Source organism: Rhinopithecus bieti, unplaced genomic scaffold (genome assembly GCF_001698545.2).
Source record: "Rhinopithecus bieti isolate Rb0 unplaced genomic scaffold, ASM169854v2 scaffold_7681, whole genome shotgun sequence".
Classification (NCBI taxonomy): domain Eukaryota; kingdom Metazoa; phylum Chordata; class Mammalia; order Primates; family Cercopithecidae; genus Rhinopithecus; species Rhinopithecus bieti.
The window spans coordinates 4165746-4188428 of NW_016806571.1; the positions used below are offsets into that span (position 1 = coordinate 4165746).

Sequence of the window (22683 nt, forward strand, 5' to 3'; positions counted from 1 at the left end):
GATCTTGGCTCATTGCAACCTCTGCCACTCTTGCTTCAGCAATCCTCCCACCTCTGCCTCCCGAGTAGCTGGGACCAAAGACTCATGCCACCATGCCCAGCTAATTTTTGTATTTTTTGTAGAGACAGAGATTTGCCATGTTGCCCAGGCTGGTCTCAAACTCCTAGGCTCAAGCAATTCCTTCCCAGAGTGCTGGGATTACAGGCATGAGCCACCATGCCTGCCCAGGGAATGGTATTTAGAAACCACACTGTGGGTGCTGGGTGCTCATTGTTTTGGATTGGCCATTGTTTCTAGGCCTTTTCAGTGGACAAAGCCGAGAGTATAGGATTTCTCACCCCTGTAATCCCAGCACTTTGGGAGGCCAAGGCAGGTGGATCATCTGAGGTCAGGAATTCGAGACCAGCCTGGCCAACATGGCGAAGCCCCATCTGTACTAAAAATACAAAAAATTAGCCGGTCATGGCATGCACCTGTAATCCTGGCTACTTGGGAGGCTGAGGCAGGAGAATCGCTTGAACCCAGGAGGTGGAGTTTGTAGTGAGCCAAGATTGCACCACTGCACTCCAGGTTGAGCAACAGAGTGAGCTTCTAGCTCAAAAAAAATAATAATAATAATTAAAAAAATAAAAATAGGCTGGGCGCAATGGCTCACATCTGTAATCCCAGCACTTTGGGAGGCCAAGATGGGAGGATAATGAGGTCAGGAGTTCGAGACCAGCCTGACCAACATGGTGAAACCCTGTCTCTACTAAAAATACAAAAATTAGCCAGGCGTGGTGGTGCGTGCCTGTAGTCCCCGCTACTCAGGAGGCTGAGGCAGGAGAATCGCTTGAACCCGGGAGGTGGAGGTTGCAGTAAGCCAAGATTACGCCACTGCACTGCAGCCTGGGTGACAGAGTGAGACTCTGTCTAAATAAATAAATAAAGAAATAGGCACTTGGAATAGTTTCTGTGTGGTTATATCACCAGCTGATACACATATAGGTATTTTTGTTTCATTTTACTTTTGATTATTAGGGATTGGTTTTTCACAATTTAACTATGTTTTTCGTTTGTTTATTTTGTTTTTGTTTTTTTGAGACAGACTCTCACTCTGTTGCCCAGGCTGGAGTGCAGTGGCGCAATCTTGGCTCACTGCAACCTCCACCTCCTGGGTTCAAGCGATTCTCCTCTCAGCCTCCTGAGTAGCTGGGATTACAGGCATACGCCACCATGCCCAGCTAATTTTTGTATTTTTAGTAGAGACAGGGTTTTGCCATGTTGGCCAGGCTGGTCTTGAACTCCTGACCTCAAGTGATCCACCTGCCTCGACCTCCCAAAGTGCTGGGATTACAGGCGTGAGCCACCGTGCCTGGCCTAAAAATTGAATTTTAATTAAGAAAATTTTTGACTCTTGCTGTCAGCTGTCAGTTCTTGCTGTTAATATTTCTCTGGGTCAGGTGCTGTGGCGCACTTGAGCTCAGGAGCTCGAGACCAGCCTGGCCAATGTGACAAAACCCCATCTCTACTAAAAACACAAAAATTAGCTGGTGTCACAGCGGGCATCTGTAATCCCAGCTCTCGGGAGGCTGAGGCAGGAGAATCGCTTGAACCTGGGAGGCGGAGGTTGCAGTGAGCCGAGATCGCACCGCTGCATTCCAGCCTGGGCGACAAAACAAGTCTCCGTCTCAAAAAAAAAAAAAAAAATGTATCTGTGAATGTGCGTAGCCACCCGCCCCTGCTTTGAGTTGGCTGCTTCTATCTAATCTGTCGCAGGTTTAGAAACCATATAACCACTTGCTAGATCATCTCTGAAATAAGAATAAATGGTCTCACACTCTCCCTCCCACTCCCTGGTTCATGGCTGGACTTTGAGTATGATGTTTCCAGGCAGATGCATTTTGGAAAAGTAGGGCATTACAGGCTGGCTGGAAATGGCCGAGTTCTCCAGGTAGTCTCTGATTCCGACCCCCTAGCCCTCCTTCCTCCTACGTAATAGGCTTTTTTCATCATAAAGAGACTGGGAGAATGCCTCACAGAGGCTTTTTAAGAGGTACATTTTTTCAAGGAAAGCCATCTGACTGTTTCTCAGAGTCAGCTAGGTCCAGAAATTATCTTCTTTTTCTTTCTCTCTCTCCTCCCCCTGACCCATCTGCAGAAGAGGAGGAGGCAGAAGAGGCCGCCTCGGAACCAGAGTCCTACCTGGACCTGCCGAAGCAAATTTCTGAAAAAACCACCAAGAGGATCCTGATGCTCCTGTGTGACGAGTCGGTAAGGCCAGGCAGGGGCTGCAGCGGAGGGACTCACGGGGGTGTGCAGCTTCTGAGGCCTCTGCTGGGCCAGTGCTGGCCTGGGGTCAGGAGTGGGCCAGTCCTCCCCTGGCCAAGCCCAGGGTTGGGGCCTGAGGAGCAGAGTTGGGGTGGCCCCTGGACTTCAGGGCCAGTTCATAGAGGGCTTGCCTCTGAGATGGCCCAGCTGGAAAATGGGTCTAACCTTGGTTGGTCAGCATGGCATAGTTCAGGCCAGCTGGAGGGCTCCTGCCAGCTTAAAATGATGCTGCTTCTGAGACAGAAGTTGCACCAGCTCACCTCCATGAACCAACTTGCTAAGTGACGTGGCCATGCTGACATGGCCCTTCTCAGGGGCTGGTTTTGGGGGTTACTCTGGGTATGTTAGGATTTGGATGTCTGCATTGTATGTTAGGAAATATGATTAGACTTAGAATGAAAGCTGCATTGAGCTGGTTCAGCTGGAAGTTGGGTTTTGATCAAACATGGGTAGTGTTGGTTTGGATCTCATGATTCTGAAGTGGGTGTTCTTTTGGGATAGTGGGGGCAGTTGCCTTTGGCTGGCTCCTGCCACTGAGGGCAGCTGCTGCTGAAGGGGTCAGGTGGCAGGTTCTGCCCTCTGAACCTGCAGCTGGACGCAGAGGCCACCTCCCCATGGAGCCCTCCCCCAGGCATCCCAGCTCAGAGCAGGCACCGTGTCTACTCAGCCGCCCTCTCCCCTCCACCACATGTGTGCCGTGTTTTGGTTTGGGGTGCCCACTGCCCTCCGTGCCTCCCTGTCCTGCTGCTGTGTTCTGTAGATATTTGGGGACAAGACTATGAGTGAAACAGGAGCCTGTGACTGGGTCAGCTTTGGACTGTAGTGGGGGCCTCAGGAGTTTGCCCAGTGGCTTGTGGGTGAGGTGGGTTGGTGCCCTTCTGGGTGGGAAAAGCTAAGTCTGTGGTGAGGATGGGCTTTGTCCCTGGCCTTGCTTGTCCCTGGCCTTGCTCCCCGGGGAGGGGTGGTGCTCATGGGCACCCCAAGAAGGCTTTGCTGGGGCCCACTGCTGGCTCCCATCCCTGTGTCTGCTCCATGGCATGATCCCTGGAGTGTTACACAGGGGGCAGCTGCAGACCCTGGGACTCGCTCCTGAATCTTGTCCCCGACAGGAGATGCCTTCTTCCTTCTCCCCAGGGGTTCCTCGTAGAGAGCAAGCTGCTGAGCCTTCTCCTGCCCCTGGAGCAGAATGAATGCTATCTGCTGAGGCTGGACGCCATCTTCTCCGTGAGTCCCACGGGGCTGGGAGGACACGGGCAGGGCTGAAGCCAGCTGTGTTATCAGATGGCCCTGCCATTGCCTCAACCCTGGCAGTGGATGAGGGTCTCCCGGGGCTTCCCCTGCTCCCTGTCACATCCTTCCCTTAACCTGCTCTCCACACAACACATTAGCCTCAGACTCGCTGTCTCCCACCCCTGCCCCTTCCTCTACTAGCATCTTCCTCTCAGGTTGTAGGTTCTCCCTGACACCCCAAACTCAGATCTGGTCTCCCTGACACCCCCAAACTCAGATATGGTAGAGCCCCACTTGGCATCCTCACAGCCAGGGATCCATATGGAGCAGTTCCTGGCTCTATGAGCATTGTTCTGATGTGTGTGTCCCCAAGTTCACAGTCGCTTCCCAGCGTTGGATGAATGCCCTCCACAAGCCAAGCCTCCTGCTCTTAGGAGCTGAGCATCCGTCAGCTGCCCAAGCCCGTGGCCTCTTTGATGGGGTGTTTGAGCAACCATCCTGTTTTTTGCCCCAGGCCCTTGGAATTGAAAGTGAGGATGACTTGTATAAACTGGTGAACTTCTTCCTTAAATATCGAGCTCACCGTTTATCTTCCAGTCTCCAGGTAAGGCAAGGTGCAAAGAGAAGAAAGCATTTTATTTATTTATTTATTTATTTATTTATTTTATTATACTTTAAGTTCTGGGATACATGTGCAGAACATGCAGGTTTGTTACATAGGTATACACATGCCCTAGTGGTTTGCTGCACCCATCAACCCGCCACCTACATTAGATATTTCTCCTAATATTATCCCTCCCCTAGTCCCCCACCCCCTGACAGGCCCCGGTGTGTGATGTTCCCCTCCCTGTGTCTATGTGTTCTCATTGTTCAACTCCCACGTATGAATGAGAACATGTGGTGTTTGGTTTTCTGATCTTGTGGTCGTTTGCTGAGAATGATGGTTTCCAGCTTCATCCATGTCCCTGCATTTTCAATTCTCCCAAAGCCCCCAGAGCACAGTACTGCCTTTGAGTAGTACTTCCGGAGAAATAGCAGTGCTTTTATGTCAGGTGTAGCTAACTTAGCATTTTCCTTATTGTTTATCAATTTGTCTCTTTGTAAAGGGAAGAATGGCTTGGGGGTGAGATGCTGTTCTTATACTGAGGCCCAAGGAATCTTTTCCCGCACCCACCCTCACAACCAGGTCTCAGCCACTGTGACAGCAGAGCCCACCTGGTTCTGAATATTCTGATCCTTAACACTTTCCCGCAAGGCAGGGCCCATTTGTCCTACATATCTTGATTGTAATTGATTTCAGAAGGTGAATCAAATATTAACTATTTTAAAGAAATTGCCATATTAAAAGTTGTATAACGTTTTAATTTAAAAATGAAAAATGTGGGCCAGGTGCGGTGGCTCAAGCCTGTAATCCCAGCACTTTGGGAGGCCAAGGCGGGCAGATCATGAGGTCAGGAGATCGAGACCATCCTGGCTAACACGGTGAAACCCCGTCTCTACTAAAAATACAAAAAAATTAACCGGGCATGGTGGCGGGCGCCTGTAGTCCCAGCTACTCAGGATGCTGACAGCTACTCAGGATGCTGAGGCAGGAGAATGGCGTGAACCTGGGAGGCGGAGATTGCAGTGAGCTGAGATCGCGCGCCACTGCACTCCGGCGTGGGCAACAGAGCGAGACTCCATCTCAAAAAAAAAAAAAAAAAGAAAAGAAAAGAAAATGTGAATGAAAATGTTTTTAGTACTGCTAGCCCAAAGCTGAGTATCCTGACATGCCTCTAAAAAGAGTTGGCTGGGCTAGGCGCAGTGGCTCATGCCTATAGTTCCAGCTACTTGGGAGGCTCAATTTAGCCCAGGAGGTTGAGGCTGCAGTGAGCTATGATTGCACCACTGCACTTCAGCCTGGGTGATAGAGTGTGAGACACTGTCTCTAAGGAAAAAAAAGAGAAAAAAAAAGAGTTGGCAGAATGGACAAAAGCACAAAGCCATAAAGGGAATAAAAGCTATATTTGATGCCAGAATTTAAAAACAATTCTGTAGGGCAAAAATCATCATAAGCAAAGTTAAGAGATGAATGACAAGTCGCAGAGAAATATTTTCAACTCGTATCATAGTTAAGGCCTCATTTCCTTAATATATAAAGAGCTCTCAGAAATCAATAAGAAAAAGACCAAGAACTCAAGGAACAGATAACAAATATGAAAGAACAACTCCTAGAAGAGGCTATACAGGTAACTCTTAAACATATGAAAAGATAATCAGCCTTCTGTGTCATAAGAGAAATGCAAATTAAAATGCCTGAATTCCATTTTGCCAACCTGTTACGTTGGCAAAAAAAAAAAAGCTTGATAACACAGCAAGTATAAGCAAGTATAACAGTGATGACTGAGGTGTAGAAAACATGTACACTTATAAGTTCCTGGTAGGAGTATAAATTGTAACCTCCATTGAGGACAGTTTGGCAGTATCAATTACAAAACTATAAACACTTTACTCTGAGATTTTTTTTTTTTTTTTTTTTTTTTTTTTTTTTTTTTTTTTTTTTTTTGCGACACAGTCTTGCTCTGTTGCCCAAGCTGGAGTGCAGTGGCATGATCTTGGCTCACTACAACCTCCATCTCCCAGGTTCAAGTCATTCTCCTGCCTCAGCCTCCCCAGTAGCTGGGATTGATTACAGGCACCTGTCACCATGCCCGGCTAGTTTTTGTATTTTTAGTGGAGATGTGGTTTCACCATGTTGGCCAGCCTGGTCTCAAACTCCTGACCTCAAATGATCTGCCCATCTTGGCCTCTGAAATTCTTCTTCTAGGATTTTATTCTCTAGATATATCTCAGTACAGTTGAAATGGTGTATTTATTGTAGCTGATTCACTGTAGCATTGTTTGAAATGGCAGAAGATTCAAAACAACCTAAATGTCCATCATTGAGGAATCTATTTAATAATATATGGTACATCTACACGATGGGGTACTATAAGACTGTGGGAAAAAACCAAAGTTCTTTATGTATTCACATGAAAAGATATCTAAGGTTTACTGGTATGTGAAAAAGCAAACTACAGAACTCCATGTGTGGTATAGTATCATTGATGTCAAAACGAAAAGGAGAAGTATATATGGAAAGGTATGCACATGTATTTATATATAGACATTACATAGACATACTGTTTCTTTGGAAGGAACCATAGGAAACTTGATAGCATTCATTTGCCTGTGGGAGGTCAATTGCATGAACGGCAGGATAGGAGAAGGAGGAAGACCTTTTAAATTTAACAATTAAAACAAAAATTTAATTTGTATTATGATTCAAAAGGAAATTTATAACATGTAAGTTTTATGAATGTCAAGAAGATGAGCACCTGGGGGCCCGGATTTAGAAACAGAACCTTTCCATTGTCTTGTCACCTCCTAGTGCCTCTCCTCATCCCATCCCCCTTCTCCCCACGCTTTCTCCTGTTTCTATCCCTGTGTAAATGTCTCCCTGGGCAAGCTTTCTGTCACTTTCCGCAAACTTTTCTGGTTTTTCTTCTTCCTGCCTCTCTCTCCATGCTCATGCTTGTGTGTCCCCAGCCCACAGTTGTCCTTGCATCTTTCTCCAGATCAAGTCCTGCAGTCAGGCGAGCATGGAGAAGGCGAGCATGGAGGAGACAAGCACGGGGTCAGAATTGGAGCTGGCAGAGCAGACGGAGATGGAGGGAGAAAAGGAAGAAAGCCTGGTGGAAGGGGAGAAGGAGGAAGAAGAGGAGACCCCACCCTCCCCCTGGGTCATCCACCCCAATGATGTCGTCAAGATTCTGGAGGCCTTTGTCATGGGTCTGAAGAAGCCTAGGTGGGCTGCAGGGCTGGAAGGCTTGCCTGAGACCAGAACCAGGGGAGCTGGATGGGCTGGGGAGCCAGGCAGAGCCAGTGAGTGGGGAAGAGTCCGTTGGGCAAGATACGAGGACTAAGGACAGGGCTATCTGAAGGCAGGCTAGGGCAACCAATCACTGGACAGAGTCAGGAAAGCAATAGGGCATAGTGGTGATCTGTGCTTTTTTCACTCATCATTCATTCAGCAGACATGCATTGAAGGCTGCCATGTGTAAGCACTGTGGGGACACTGCCTTGTGATCAGAGCAATGGTCAAAGCACATTCAAGGTACACCGTTGTTCAGAGGAGGAAGTGGCCGTTTCCATTTGGCATGTCAGAGAGGGTTTTGGGAGGAAATGGCACTGGTACTGGGTGTTTCCGGGCAGATAAAATGGAGGTAAGGGCATTTCAGGAAATGGCAGCATGGGGAAGGTCTGGTCTGTTCAAGAATCATCACAGGAGGTCTGGCTGGAGGGTCAAGGGCCTGGGAGGTGGCACCAGTGGGTGGGGAGCCAGCCAGGTGTTGGAGAGCCTTGCCCAATGTGCCCAAGATCTTTGTCTTTACCCGTTGGTGGTGGGAGCCAGAAAAGGATTTGAAGCAGCTGAAGAGCCATGATTAGCCTTGTATTTTAGAGAGATCATTGTGGTGGCAGGGAAGGGGCAAAGCCAGATACAGGGAGAGCATCAGGAGGCTTGTCCAGGTGGGAGGTGGGGATCCTCCAGATAAAGGCTGTCATGGCGGGATGGAGAGGACATGACTCAATTCTAGTACTGTTTTGGATGCCCTGGTGCAAGAGACGGGCACAGCGACGAGCTGTAAAGCCAGTGAGGTAAACTGATTGGGAGAGAGAGGGGTGGATGAAGCACTGATCATGCCCTCACAAAGGTACCGGTGGTACCGAGGCAGGAACGCTGACGATAAGCCACCATCTAATAAACTGTGTCCTTTCTGAGAAGCTGCCACCATCTAATAAACTGTGTCCTTTCTGAGAACCTGCCACCATCTAATAAATTTGGACTGCTGAGTGGGAAGGTGACAGATGGGAAAGCAGTAGGCCTGTGACTGGCACTGCTTGGGGGCCTGGGTAGTACCCAATGGACATGACAGTCACAGTGTTGTTGGCCTTCAGGGACTCGCGGGCCCCGCCAAGAGTGCAGAAGAATGTGCGCAACAACTCCAAGGACTCAGAGTACTGGCAGGCCCTGACCACGGTAATCCCTTCCTCCAAGCAGAACCTCTGGGATGCCCTCTACACAGCCTTGGAGAAGTACCAGTAAGTGTGCATGTCATGGAGCAGGAGGGTGCTGGCGGGCAGGTGAGGAACAGTTGCTGGGGCAGCCGTGTTTGCTGCCCCCCTGTCCCACCAAACCTGGGAGGGAAGAGCTGCCATTGGCAATTCCTGTGTGAGTGGATCATGTGGGGCGGTTGGCTCTTGGGCCCTGTCCTGCCTGTTCTGTTCCTGCTAACCTGGCTCACCTGGCAGCTGGGTGAAGAGTGTAGCTTCTGGAGTCTCCCTCCACCTGCAGCCAAAGCAGAAACACCAAGACCCTGGCCCCTACTTGGCAGAGGATGGAGGATTCAGTGAGCCTCTAACTGATTTTTTTGTCCAAAGCATTGTCCTGACCCAGAGGGCCAAGCTGCTGCAGGAAAACAGTTCTCTGGAGCAGCAGAACACAGAGCTGCAGGTGCTGCTGCAGCAGTATCTGAACTCCAAGGTGGGCGGCGGGCCTTCCAACGAGGGGTGGGCGGCAGGAGATGGGTGGGGTCGGGGGGCTGGAGCTGGGATTAGGGAATGAGGAGTCCCCTCCCACCCAGAGGCAAGGGAGCTTTGCGATGTGATGTAAAAAATCAACAGTGACACCTTGAGACAATTACTGGCTAAAGGAGTAGATCTTGCCTGAAGTCTCCTCCAGGAGTGACAGTGTGACAGTGTGACAGCTCAGGTGTGACAGTGTCTCTTTGATACTGTGGTTTCTGGTGCCAGTGGCCTGCTGGGACCACTCTGTGTGAAGCAGTGCCACAGCCAGGAGCAGCTCCCCAGCTACAGAGCCTCCAGCTGTGCTTTCTTCCATCCTCACACCCGCTGTGTGAGGTGGACAGGGTGGAAACGATGCTTCTCATTTCACAGAAAGGACAATCACAACTTGGAGAGTTTGCAACTCATCCAGAGCCTGGGCTCTTTCCACCCGCCAGCCCGAGTTCCCTGCCTGGGATATGACTGGAGGGTCGTCCTCGCATGAGGGAGGAGGCTCTGCTGGGGCAGATATTCCCTGGCCCCCATCTGTGCCCACCCCCATAATAGTTGTGGGCAACTTCCCCATGGCCTGGCAAGAGGAGGAAGGAAAAATTCCATTGCTAACATTTCCTGCTCGGTGGTGTAGGTGCCTGCAGCTGGGGCTGTAGGCCAGGAAGGTCATGACACAGCTATTAGTTGCACATGTGTGAGGTGACTGAGGCCAGCTCCAAGTCCAGCCACAGGGGCTCTGTGGCCCCAGCACAGTCCCAGGCAACAGCTGAAAGGGGGATGTTGTAGTGAGCTTTGGCCTTGTAATGACCCTTGGCCTGTGACAGGACCCAGACATTCTGGACGGTATGGTTCCTGCTTCCACAGATGCTACTGTGTACAAGAGGCTCGGGGAGGAAGAGGTGGGGCAGGCTAGACTGGGGATGGCATGGGTGCATGGAGAGAGGAGAGGGGAAGATTGCAGAGAAAGGATGGGTGGGAGATGAAGAACGCTACCAGAGGTCACAGCTGGAGCAGAAGTTGAGCAAGAAGGCTCAGGCGTGTCTCCTGCAGGAAGGCAGCCTGTGGATGTTCAGCATCTCTCAGCTTTGGAGAGGAGATGCATGCAGGGCTTTGGAGGCCCATGGGAGAGCCAGCGTGGCTTGCAGGGGTGGCAAAGGAAGGAGGGTCCTGGGGAAAATTTAATGACCTTCACCCTTCCTTTTCCAGATCAACTCTGAACTGCAAGTTCCTCCCACTCAGGTGTTGCGGGTACCCAAAAAATAGAGCTGGACCTCCAAAGGCTGATGTGTTAGGGCTGGCCTGATGCTGGTGTCTATGCAGGAGCCAGCTCATATCACCCACTGGGATGCACCTGGGCCAGCTCTCTGCATTTTCCAGGGCTGTCTTTATAGCCTTTAAAGACACATGTCAGGAACTCGAAGCACAGAGGAGTTACACTGTGTCTGCATTATGTTAAAGCCTTTTAAAAGTTGTGGTGAAATCCTGTTGAAATAAGGAAGCCAGAGGAGTTACCTGGATGTCAGCTAGCATTATGATCATAAAACGCTTTTAAAAGTATGTGCTGATCATCTTTAAAAGAGGGCAGGTCTAGCAAGACCAGCCCCTTGCTCCTGCCTCTGTATCATGAGGGGACTTTGCCCCAGGCTGAGATTGTGCAGTGAGTCAGAGGCCGAGGCCACTGGCGTGGGGCTCCTTTCTTGCTTTCAGGGGAAGCTGGTTTCCATGGGTGGCGGCTGGAGCTTTTGGGCCCTTGTGGGGTCATCAGTCTTCAGACTGGCCCCAGACCTGAAGGATTCTTTTGGTGCTTTGGGGGCCCCTGGGCCCAGGCTGGTGTAACCTTTGGGGTGTAGTATAAGACTCCTCCTGTGGGCAGCCTGGGTGGGCAGCCCTGTGCCCGAGACCTGCTTTGAACCCTGGGCCACCAGAGGCCACTTGAAGGGGAAAGGCCATGGGAGCCCTGCTGGTACGGAAGCCACCAGCCTAGAGAACTGCCGCCTCTGCCCCGCACCTGCGGCTCTTCCTCTCAACTTGACCAGTGCAGACCTGTCAGCTCAGTGCTTGACTTCTTTTATTTAGAGAAAAATCACCACTCAAGAAAAACAGCCAATAGAAACCCAGACACAGGCAGGGGCGGCACGTGACGGGCCAGCTCCCAGCTGCAGCTGAAAGGGCTGGAAGGGCAAGGGGGGCAGGGGTGGGAGGGCAGGGTGTGCCTGGGATGGGGAGTCCCCTCTGCTGCTCCTCACAGCTCCTTGGCTGGGCTTGGGGGCACTGGCTGGGGCAGAGGGAGCTCTGGAAGCTATGGAAATGCACAGGCAGGACAGGCGATGCCCTGGGAAGCGAGAGGAGCCAAGTGGAGCCCAGCAGTGACAGCACAGCCACCCCGAGACTTGTGGACAGGGTCTGGCCCCTGTTGCGGATCAAAGACCAGTGCTATCTAAAGGGGACATGGCGGGGATACCTTTTGCTCGTTCATTCTTTTCAAAGCCCTGGGTACTGGCCCATGGTCCTTGGTTAATTTCACTAAAGCTTCAATCCTGTACTTAGAAGACCTGGGGAAGATTTCAAGAGGCTTCCTCCGGAGCCTGGGCCTGAAGAAGGGTGGCGCCTCAGCCAGATGGGGCAAGATAGACCCATTCTAGGTTCCCACCCCATCCAAGGCTCCCCAGCCCACAGGCAGGGGTCAGAGGGGCAGGACTGGGCAAGCCACAGCCTGGGGCAGTGAGGACAGGTGGCCCCACAAGCAGGAGGCAGGCTCTGGGCCCACGGCATGAAAAGTGGACACTGGGCTCCTCAGGCTGCCCAGGGGAGACGGGAAAGAGTCCAAGCCACTACAAGGAAATGTGGCAGGACCAGGGAACGGCTAGCGGGAGCTGGCGGCCTTCATGCCCCAAGGAGCTTTTTGACCATGTAGCCGGGGAGGCTGTAGAGGAAGAGGCCCAACATGAGCAGCCCCAGCAGCGCCAGCACAATCTTGATGATGAGCCACTTGTACCGGGTGCAGATGAGGTACTTGATGGACTTGAGAGGGTTGAGGAACCAGACGAAGGCCGTGTCGGGCCGGCTGGGAAGTGGAAGAGAGGAGCCCGTCAGCCAGTAGGCAGGAGCTGCCTCCTAGCGCACCCCATCCCCTGTCCTTCTGGACCCCCAAAAGCCCTGTCATGGCCCCAGCCCCAAAAGCAGTGAATGCTGGAGGCAGGGTTTGAACCCATTTCTAAGTACCCGACTTGCTGCTTACAAAACTCTATCCTCTCTGCAGGACCTTTGGAGCCGGAATCTGCTCCCAAGGCCTCGATGGGAACTACTTGCAGCATGGGACAGCCTTGGCCCTGCAGGCACTTCTCATCGTTAGCAAGCTCCTGCGGTTAGCTCGTTCTATGTGCTGCCCCGTGTCTCGTGAGACCCGTGTTTCGCAACCTCTTCCTTTCTGATGGACATAAACGGCTGTTCCCACCGGGCCCTGCCAAGGGTCTCAGCGGCCCCTGTGGGGCGCAAGCCGCCCTCGTCGACCTTCCCACTGTCAGGGTGCAGACCCACTCCACCTTCCGCAGAGCCTGCCAGCTGAGAAGCACCTAGCCAGCCTCACTATCTGTCGTATGTGTTATAAAAACAATAGGTGCGGCAAAATGTCAAGATACAGAGTGAAAGTACTGAATATGCCTTTTCAAATTACTGCCTCCCAGAGGACATGGCGTGCAGCTCCAGAGCTGAGCTCAGTGTTGGTGGGGGCACAGAGCTGGGGCTTGGGTGCAGAGCACCTGGTTTTGAATGGTTTTCATAGGTCAGTTAGGCACCTCTATCAACCTCGGTTTCTTCATGTATAAAATGGGGTTACAAGCAGTACCTACCTCCTGGGGTTGGTGCAATGGCACAGTGAGCCAGTGCCTAGGGAGCTCTAAGTACCTGCAGTGGGTGTTCAGGCCATGGTGGCTATGAAATGTTTGAGCTGAATGGAACTATTATTCCGAAGGGCAGAAAACAGCCCTGGACTGGGAGGTCACACACTGGTGAGAGCCATTTCCAGACCTGTTGGCTAACCCTGGCCACACCCTTCCCTTTTCTCTGTCCATAGCTCAGCTTCTTTCTGCCAATGAAATTGGATTCGAGTCTGGGAGAAACGTGACTGGGAGCAGAGGTGGTGTGCAAAGAACACAGGATTGGCAATTTGGAAACCTTGGCTTGAGTCCCGGCTCTACCCTAATTTGCTGGGTGACCTTGAGCAAGCTACTTCACCTCTCTGGCTTAATATGGAAAAGCGTAAAACAGTCGTTTCTAGTTCTGAGAGTCTATTCTGTCATGAAAACTTGAAAGTTGCTGTGCATGTTTGTGTGGGCTTAAGTGCGTGCCTGTGTGTGCTTGAGTGCATGTGTATGTACTTGTGTGTGGCACGTGTGTGCATATCTGCTTGTGTGTGTGTGCATATGTATGCATATTTGTGTTTGTGGATGTGTGCATGTATGTGTGTGTGTATGTGCGCGCCTGCCTAGCCCTTGGTCCAGAGGAAGAAGTGAGAAGTATCAGACCCAGGAGGCCGCTGGGCTCAGGCCCCGAGGATCTTCTTGACCAGGTAGCCAGGCACAGAGTAGAGGAACAGGGCGAGGAGGAGGAGCAGCAGCAGGAGCAGCAGCAGTTTGAGGAGCAGCCAACGATACGTGTGCCATAAGAAGTAGCGAGCCGACTTGAGAGGGTTCAGGAACCAGATGAAGCTTGAGTCGGGCCGGCTGGAGCATGAAGGGTAGAGAGTGCAGAGGAGGGACAGGCAGGAGAAGGGGTTGGGTGTAGCGAGGGGCCCTGACCAAGAGGGAAGCTGCCCTGGGCTGTGTGTGCAGTTTTAGGCATCCCTCTGGCCATCAAGGCTGGCCGAGGCCACCACTGGAGCTGGCTCTTCTGCAAAAGCTAGGAAGGGAAGAACGTAGTTTCTCTCTGCTAAATGGGGCCTTTCCCAGGAAAGGTCCTGCTCTCCAGTACTCCTAGCCCATCCGCTGGTTCAAAGGGATGTTGCGGTATTCAGGGCCGGCAGAGGGCAGGGAGGAGGCTCCCCTGTAATGAGGCTGTGGCCCAGGAAGAGATGTGTGTCTGAGGAGTGTCTCCTTCCTGTTCCAGTGCCTCTAAGAACCAGAGTGGGGAGGGGCTGGGCAGGCAGGGCACTCACTTGGGTTTCTCTAGGGGGTCAGGTTCATTGCGGGCCAGGCCCACTGGGTTCTTCTCTGCCTCCTCTGCTGTCAGTAAATGCAACTCAGCTTCCACCTTACCCTGCAGAGGACAGACAGGTCCCAGCATCCAAGTCACATGCTGGGCCCTTGGCACCCCAGCTGGGCCCAGCCCTGCCTACTGCCCGAGCAGGAGGGGGTGCGCACCGTGAGCTCAAACTCATCGTTCTCATTGCGGGCCAGGAGGGGCCACCAGCCTTTGACGCGCTTTTGCTTGAAGATGGACACCAGGGGCACCTCCACCTCCCCGGTGGCCATCTCCATGGTGCACTGCTTGGCTGTCTTTGCGCCCCGCGGGAACCGGTTCAGGTCCAGCTCAATGGCCCCTGTGGCGACCTCAGTGTCAGCTCTGAGTGAACAGGGCTGGGGTGGGGTGGGGTGGGAGTGGGGGTCTGGGCTCCTCGTTCCCTTGGTTGCTGAGAGCAGACCTCCAGGAGCCCAAATCTCATCCTCCTGCCTCACTCCCAGCAACTGGCCTCAATGCAGGTGTCCTCGTGGGCTTGCTGGGGCAGCCCCAGCCCCCACGCTTTACTCAGGTCCTTCTTTCACCCCAGAGGGTCTCTCCTGGGGTCTCCCCTGCCACTCCCTGCCACGCATCCATTCTGTCAAAGTCCTGCTAACCCCACAAGCTTGCATATGCAGATTAGAGTTTTAGGGGAATCCCTGCTTTACAGAGAAGCAACCTGAGGCCCAGGGTGGTTTCCTGACTCCCTTAGGGCGCCCCTCCCTCCCCCATCAGCACTGACTGCCCCTCCATGGTGTGTCCAAAGCTTGTTGTCAGCCTGGTTATGATACTAAGGCCATCTGCCTGGGGACGGTTAGGTGGATGCTTGGGGGCGGAGCCCCATCAGACATCCCTGGCTCTGACGGACTGGAAGCAATGACGCCTTGTACCCCCAGGGCGGGGCTCTCCCTGTCCTTGTCCCCCCAGGGCGGGGCTCTCCCTGTCCTTGTCCCCCCAGGGCGGGGCTCTCCCTGTCCTTGTCCCCCCAGGGCGGGGCTCTCCCTGTCCTTGTCCCCCCAGGGCGGGGCTCTCCCTGTCCTTGCCTCCCCAGCCCCTGCCCCTCCTCAGTTCTGGATCCTGAGCCCCCATCCCTGCCCTGCTCTGCACCCAGAAAGTCGTCGGCAGAGAAGTGGTCCGCATCCCAGATCTGCAGGGTGAGCCGCGCGGGGATCTTGTACTCGGTCTCATCCCAGGAGAACATGGACTCCTTCTTGGAGATGACGATCCTCTCCTCCGCTGCCAGGTAGTCGAAGGGGAACAGGTAGCGCCAGTTGAAGTTGCCCTCGCCAGTGAGGGAGTGGTAGTGGACGTCTGTGTCCTGCTTGTCCTCCTGCTGGCCTTTCAGCCACCTGTGGGCGCCACATCTCCAGACCCGCAGCCAGGCCAGTGGGGCCTCTCCCACCCACAGCCACCTTCCCTCTGCCTCCTTTCCTGCTCCCCGGGAAGCAGGGCCCGCCCGGCTCAGTCCCTCTCATGCAGGGACTGCTCACTCACCCCCTCACGAAGATGTCACTGGACTTCTCCCCTGTGAAGAAGTCGTCGTCCTCCAAGACCACCTCATCTGTGTTCCAGATGATGACCCGCAGCTCGTACCTGGGCCCAGGGAGAGAGAGATGGTTAGCAGACCCGGGTGGGGGTTATGCCAGGGTGCTAGGGCTGGGATGGGGCAGGCAGAGAGAAGCCCTGGAGACTTGGGGTCAGCACGGGGCCTGGGCCAGGCTGGGGCTAGAGTGGTTCAGGGTGGGGGAGCAGAGGCATGAGTGAGAGGGCCCACCAGGCACATGGCTATGGGCGGTGGGGTTGGCATGGGGCAGGGGGCGGGAAGCCACCGTCTGTCTCAGATGCTAGTTCCAAGAGAAGTCTGCATTTAAGCCCAGTAGCCAGCAATGGAAGCCCATGGAAGCTGTATGTCCTTGTCCCCAAAGAGGATTTTCCCCTCAAGGTTTAATTGTAATTATGAATGATGTAGTTCAATTCAATTATTAACAGTGAGGCTGAGTCATTCACTAAAAATTGATCCGAGCCTGGCTCTCCTGGGATTGCAGACAGGGCTGCGAGCCCAGAGTGGCCCAGCGGGTTGGGTGCCCCCTAATGACATGCCCTGAACAGCCGACTCATGGCCTCAGGTTTCCAGGACATTCCTGGCAGAATTGGCTGCATGATTTGCCGGGGCCAGCACCAAATGGAAATGCAGGGCCACTTGTCACAAAGAATTTCAAGATGGCAACATAGGAGAATGGAAACAAGAGTGGGACCCTGTGTGGCTTCCTCCATCCCTGAAGCCGGCCCTGAATCCAGTCACTGTCTGGCAGCTGAACTCGAATCTGCCGCTTTACGGATGGGAAATCTGCGTTCTCTTCAGTCCACCACCTCCTGCCTCTTCCAGGCACTCACTCCTGCATACATCACTGGCAGGCACTTCAAAGAAAACTTGGCGGAACATCACACTAGCCTGGATGTGAGGACGACGCAGGGCTGGTTTGCAGGGGTTCTGTGTGTTGTGAAGGAGTGCGCCAGTGTGGGCATGTGTGTGAATGCCCACGGGAGTGCTATGCTGTGCGTGTGTGTGTGCATGAGATGCATGTATATGGGTGCGTCGACCATGCAGATGCAGGGTACCGGAGTGTGCTGTGTGGGGCTCGTCTCCCTCACTGATGCAGGGTGGAAGGCATTGTCTTGCCTTAGCACATGGGGACTCTCCAGCGCAGGCCCTAAACTCTACTGATTGGTTGATCAGTTTCTCCCCCATAAGGCCCAGTGGCCACACCCAGGCCCCAGAGATGCCAACTGGCCAAGGCCATCTGGGCCTGAGCTTCCCACAGGAAGGGTTGGGCCGTGGTGGGAAGCGATGGGGTGGGCCGGGAGGGAGTAGCGTTGGGCCCTGGGCCGCTCACTTCTTGGGCTTCCGAGGGGAGATGTCCAGAGGCGTCCCAGGGGCCGGCATGTCCATGGGGAACATGTCCACCCACAGCTCCAGGCGGCCCTGAGGAAGAGGGTTGTGGCAGATCTCCTAGGGTCTTCTCCCTCTGCCCAGGAAGATCAGCTCTCCTCTCCCTCCTAACCTTTGTTCTGTCAAGGACCCAGTTCATCAGTTTCTATCTTTGGATGCCAGGAATTCCTATGATGTCACCAATAGCCAATCACAGCTTCTGAGGGAGACAACCTAGGTCTCTGCCTGAGCTGCTGTAATTCTCACTCAAAGCAAAGACACTTGCCATTCAAGTTACCCTGAGGGGCCTTGGTGGGGAGGTGCCTGCCAGGCTTTCTGGAATGCAGCGGACAGCATGAAGCCTGGCTTCTACCTTTACTGACTCAGGTTGGGAATCCCTGGTCCCCAATACCCAAGACCCCCAGTCTTGGCCATGCAAGTGTCACCTGCTCGATGCCCGGCTTGTCGGGGTTGAGCAGTGGCCTGGTCTCCACGTGCTCCGGCACCAGGCGGCAGCCCGCGCGGGGTATGTCCTCCCAGTGCCTCAGGGCTGACAGTGCCACGTGCTCATCCGTGGGCTTCCTCTGACCTGTGGGTACCGGCGGCTCAGCTGCACATATGGCTTAGCACAACCAGGAGACCTTTGCTGGGACTAGGGATTTAGGAGCACAAAGAAGCCCCTACGCCATCACCTGTTTACCCCACCTCCTTTTCACTGCTGGGGAAACTGAGGCACAGAAGGAGAAGTGGCTTGCCCAGGGTCTCAGCTGCCCCACAGGGCCAAGAGAGGTCTGTGCCCTTGGTCCTCTGCTTGGGGAAGTTGACTGGAGAGCCCTGCTGGGCTGTGAGAGAGGAGTCAGGGAGGGGAGAATCCACGTCCTGTCCCAGCACCTGATAGTGATCAGATACCAGCACGGGTACACCTCCCAATTCTCTGCTTCTCTGGGACGTGCCTCATGGACAGAGGAGTAAGGAGAGTTTAAGGATTAGAGCCGGATGGACCTGGGCCGTTGCCCTTGCTCTGCCTCTAAAGAGCCACATGACCTTGGGCAAGTCACTGGAACTAGGATCTTGGTTTGTTCATCTGCAGAATGGGATGCAGATAACCTCTCTACCTCACTGGGATTTGGACAGAGAGAAAACAGGTGGGGCTGCCCTGGAGGAGGAGTGGAAGCACAGAGGCAGGGCACAGGAGCGGGGCTCTGGGGTGATAAGCAGAGGGTCACTAAGCCCAGGCTTAGGCTGAGGACACCCCAGGCTAGGCTGTGGGGTTCCCCAGGGAAGTGTGGGCCCCTCCTGTCCTCTGAAATCTGCTGGAGAGGGGGCAGGTGGCTGCATCCCCCTCCAGTGCCCCATTACCGTTCTCGTCTTCAATCTCAGAGGGCCCGGTGAAGACGCGGTTGGCCACTTTCACTCTCCCGGGGGGCCCAAAGTGGGGGCCGTCCACTTTGCTGTCTTTGCAGAGGCGGGTCAGGATCTGGCTGGGCTTCATGGGGTCCCGCCAGATATTGTAGCCGTGTCTGCGGGAGGGGACACACAGGCTTGGAGGGGCTGGGTGGGACTAAGCCATCCTGGATGACAGCTAGTTGTGGCCAGTTCTCTAAAGCTGGCTGTTGCCCTCATCAGCAAGTGAGTCTGATTCCTCCTACCCTGGGTCCCAGGCTCACCTGAGACACTAGGGCTGCTGGAGGCTGAACCCTCCTGCCCTGGCCCTTGGATCACGTATCAGTGTCCCCAGCCCCGCCCCACTGCATCCCCTCACTGTGCCCACTCCTCTGGAACCTCAGAGACTCCCTTGAGGAAACTGAAAACCAGAGAGGTGAAGGGACTTGGCCAGGGTCACACAGCCTGTAAGTGGCAGAGCTGGCCCAGATCCCCAGGGGACTCTTCCTGTCCTCCTCTTCTGGCCCCCACCTTCCCTAGCCCACTTGTCTCTCCTCATCCTGCCTCCTCTGTCCTGCAATCCACTGGCCCTCTCCTTGTTTTGGGATCTGCAGTTCTGTCCCCTGAAGGCTGTGCCCAGGGACTATAGGGGCAGAGGTCTGGCCTGGGACAGAAACCACAATATTTCTACCTTCTCAAATCACCACGATCTGAATCTCATTTGAGAGTGGCGGTGAAGCAGGCACACTGCCCCCGCCCTCTGCCCCACGCCCCACATACGTGGAGTAGGTCTGGGCGATGCCGCAGGTGGCGCGGTGCTTGCTGTAGAAGCGGTTTTCCAGGTCAATCTTGGTTTCCCCAATGAGGTCATCAGTGCCCACCAGGTCCCAGTCATACACAGCCACCGTCAGCATGGATTCCATGGGGAAGGAGGCCTCGATGTCAAAGGACCTGGTGGGGGTGGAGTTAGAAGGGTTTAAGGATCGGCTAGGGTGAGAGGTGGTCTGGGTTGGAGAAGTCGGGGTATGGCAGGGGAGGGCACCAAGAAGACTTACTTCCCAAACACAGGGTTGAGCTGCTTGGAGATGTAGTTCTCCTTGTCGCGGATGTCGGTCTTGCCTAGCCGGATGGCGATGTAGGGGTCAGCTTTGCCGTTGATGTCGGCAGGGTGCAGGTCCGTGGCCTGGGATAGGGAGGAGGGCTGCCTGAGCAGGCTCCCATGCCCTGCTCATATTCAGTGCCCCTGCCAGGCTGCCTGAGGGTCCTATGACAGTGAAGGGCAGGGGCAGGAACACTGGACCTGTCAGGAGGCTTGCTCTGTGACCCTAGGCAAGTGGCTACCCCTCTCTGGGCCTTGATTTCCTCCTCTAGAAAAGATAAAGGCTAGACCAAATGATTTCCCTGGTGCCTCCCAGTCTGGGGCTGTCAGTATGCAGCTTCTTCTTTTTTTTTTTTCTTTGAGACAGAGTCTTACTCTGTCTCCCAGGTTGGAATGCAATGATATGATCTTGGCTCACTGAAAGCTCCACCTCCTGGATTCAAGCAATTTTCCTGCCTCAGTCTCCTGAGTAGCTGGGATTACAAGTGTGTGCCACTGCACCTGGCTAATTTTTGTATTTTTAGTAGAGACAGGGTTTCACCATGTCGGCCAGGCTGGTCTTGAACTCCTGATCTCAGGCGATCCCCCTGCCTTGGCCTCCCAAAGTGCTGGGATTACAGGCGTAAGCCACTGCACCCGGCCAGTATGCAGCTTCTTTGGTCCCTCTCAGATGGGAGGATGAAGAGACTTGCAAGGAGGGGAAGTGATGGGAGTCTCACCCGGACCACATAGACTCGGACCAGCACATTGATGGGGTCATTGCTCGGGATGCCCTGGAACATGCCGTAGGTGGGGTCGTAGCCAGCTTCCCGGGACACGTCCTCTGGGAGTGGCACTTTGTACACGCAGAGGGAGCCCTGGGCAAGACAAATGTGGGTCAGGCTGTAGATTTGCCTGGCAGGGGTGGCATTAGAAACAGCTAATGGCACCGGGAGGGCTGGACCCTGATGTGGCAGGGCCTTCACCCTTTAGCTGGTGAGTCATGGGAAAGTCCAGGGCTGCTGGAGGGAGTGACCAGGGCAGTGGTGGGGGGTGAGTGGGAGAACCTGTGGTGGGGCAAGGGCTGAGGGGTGCTCAGGGGCTGGGCCCGTGTTCCTGGCCTGACCTTGAAGCGTCCCACAATGCGCTCCTCCTCAGTGGAGCCATCCTCGTCATCCCCGGTCTTGCCCCGAAGCAGGTTGAAAGTGTGCAGCCAGTCCTCAAAGTTATCAAACTCGGACTCCAGCTCTTTAGGGTACACCTGAGCCAGACCAGGCCGTTAGGGGGTGGCTGCTTGGTTTCTGGCTTTCGTCCTGCTCCACCTGCAGGATCACCACCACCACCCCGCCAACACCCCCGCACTCCCTAGAAGGACCTGCTCCCAGACTCTCACCTTAAGCTCATCAATCTTAGGTTTCTTCTTCTCAGGGGCCTCAGACCCCTGGCCAGAGCCAGAGCTCTGGGTTTTCTTCCTTTTCTCCTCTTTGGCAGCCCTTGCCTTCTCCTTGCCCTTCATTGACCCCTTCAGGCCTGGCCAGAAGCAGAAAAGGAGGTGGAGCAGAAATGAGCAGAGCAGGAAGGCCTGGATTGGAGACCCAGCTCTGTCACTAATTTGCTTTACTAACTCAACTCTCGGATGTCCATGCGCTGTCAAATGCAGATAATACTCCCTAGTATGCCCGCCTCATGGAGGTGCTGGGGGCCCCAGTGAGTTTATGCCTGGGAAGGTGTCTGAAGACTGTCATCATGCCCTTTGGAAGAGAGGGGCAGGAAGGAGCATGGGTTTGGGGGTGGAGGCCTGTTGCCACTCAGTTCCTCCCCCACTCACTTTCCTTACTAGCTTCCCTCTTCTTGTCCATAATAATAACACTCTGTATTAGCATTTCCCAAACCGCATGCAGTGGAGCACCAGGTGCAGATGCTGCTGGCACGCTTTAGAAGAAAGGGTACTGTGAGCCAATAAGCTGGGGAAATATTTTACACTGTGTCTTTCTTTTAGAGATGTATAATAACATTTGCACAGTAAAGGCTCTGAAAAGTCCTGCACCAAAAGAAGCTGTTTCAATCAGTTTTTCCTAAACTAATTTGACCAAAACCAATTTGTTCCTTTTAGAACACCCATAATTTTCTTCATGGAAAAGTCTGGAAAATGCTGGATGGAATGAGCTCTGAGGTCCCTTCCAGCTCTGATGTTCTGTAGCTCTAAATGTCTGTCTATCACCGTGGGTGCTGAACTGGTCAGAGTAAAAGCCTCCCTAGACAAGGGCCTTAGCTTGCTCAGTGCCCACAGACTACTGATGCTGCTTCCCTGGCTACTAAGGCTGGGAGGACTGGTGGGAGGGGAAAGAGAAGCAGGTGGTGAGGTGGGCAGGAGAGCCAGCTACCCAGGGGCAGGGAGGAGGAGGCAGAGTTCCAGGTTCCAGGGCTCACCCTCAGTGTTGTCCACCTCCTCCTTCTCCTCCAAGTCAATTCCAGAGGGCTCTTGTTGTCGAAGTTGCTGCCAAAAGATGAGATGAAAAGGAGAGAAGGTGGGTTTCCTGGGAGGAGTCTGCTGACCCCAAACTGTGGGCCCAGACCAGTCTTAATGCACTAGAAGTAGAAAATCTTCCCGACTGCATTTCAAATCCACCATGTGCTCTGCTTAAGCTGATTTTAAAAAGTTTATAAGGTGTACAATGTGACTAGTGGTACTTAGGGGTTTATGCATCTGTGGCACATATACACCATGGAATACTATGCAGCCATAAAAAAGCATGAGTTCATATCCTTTGCAGGGACATGGATGAAGCCGGAAACCATCATTCTGAGCAAACTGTCACAAGGACAGAAAACCAAACACTGCATGTTCTCACTCATGGGAGGGAATTGAACAATGAGAACACTTGGACACAGGGAGGGGAACATCACACACCGGGGCCTGTCGTGGGGTGGGGGAGGGGGAGGG

The 22683-nt window shown here is 53.7% G+C and overlaps 2 protein-coding genes across 2 annotated transcripts in view; one reads left to right on the plus strand and one right to left on the minus strand.

The window, feature by feature from the left end:
• DRC1 (dynein regulatory complex subunit 1) overlaps positions 1-10607 on the plus strand; it is a 58970-nt gene extending 48363 nt beyond the window's left edge. The window contains exons 11-17 of the mRNA XM_017876888.1: positions 2141-2253; positions 3445-3534; positions 4055-4144; positions 7137-7366; positions 8518-8661; positions 9001-9103; positions 10342-10607. Coding sequence (XP_017732377.1) covers positions 2141-2253; positions 3445-3534; positions 4055-4144; positions 7137-7366; positions 8518-8661; positions 9001-9103; positions 10342-10398 — 827 coding nt within the window. The 3' untranslated portion in view covers positions 10399-10607. The remainder of the gene's footprint in view (positions 1-2140; positions 2254-3444; positions 3535-4054; positions 4145-7136; positions 7367-8517; positions 8662-9000; positions 9104-10341) is intronic.
• A 579-nt stretch (positions 10608-11186) lies between these two features.
• OTOF (otoferlin) overlaps positions 11187-22683 on the minus strand; it is a 102656-nt gene continuing 91159 nt past the window's right edge. The window contains exons 27-40 of the mRNA XM_017877044.1: positions 22170-22236; positions 21133-21269; positions 20866-21000; positions 20480-20617; positions 19717-19844; positions 19442-19612; positions 18638-18798; positions 17725-17867; positions 17244-17332; positions 15844-15942; positions 15457-15698; positions 14493-14671; positions 14288-14388; positions 11187-12199 (exon numbers count right to left, since the gene is read on the minus strand). Coding sequence (XP_017732533.1) covers positions 12019-12199; positions 14288-14388; positions 14493-14671; positions 15457-15698; positions 15844-15942; positions 17244-17332; positions 17725-17867; positions 18638-18798; positions 19442-19612; positions 19717-19844; positions 20480-20617; positions 20866-21000; positions 21133-21269; positions 22170-22236 — 1971 coding nt within the window. The 3' untranslated portion in view covers positions 11187-12018. The remainder of the gene's footprint in view (positions 12200-14287; positions 14389-14492; positions 14672-15456; positions 15699-15843; positions 15943-17243; positions 17333-17724; positions 17868-18637; positions 18799-19441; positions 19613-19716; positions 19845-20479; positions 20618-20865; positions 21001-21132; positions 21270-22169; positions 22237-22683) is intronic.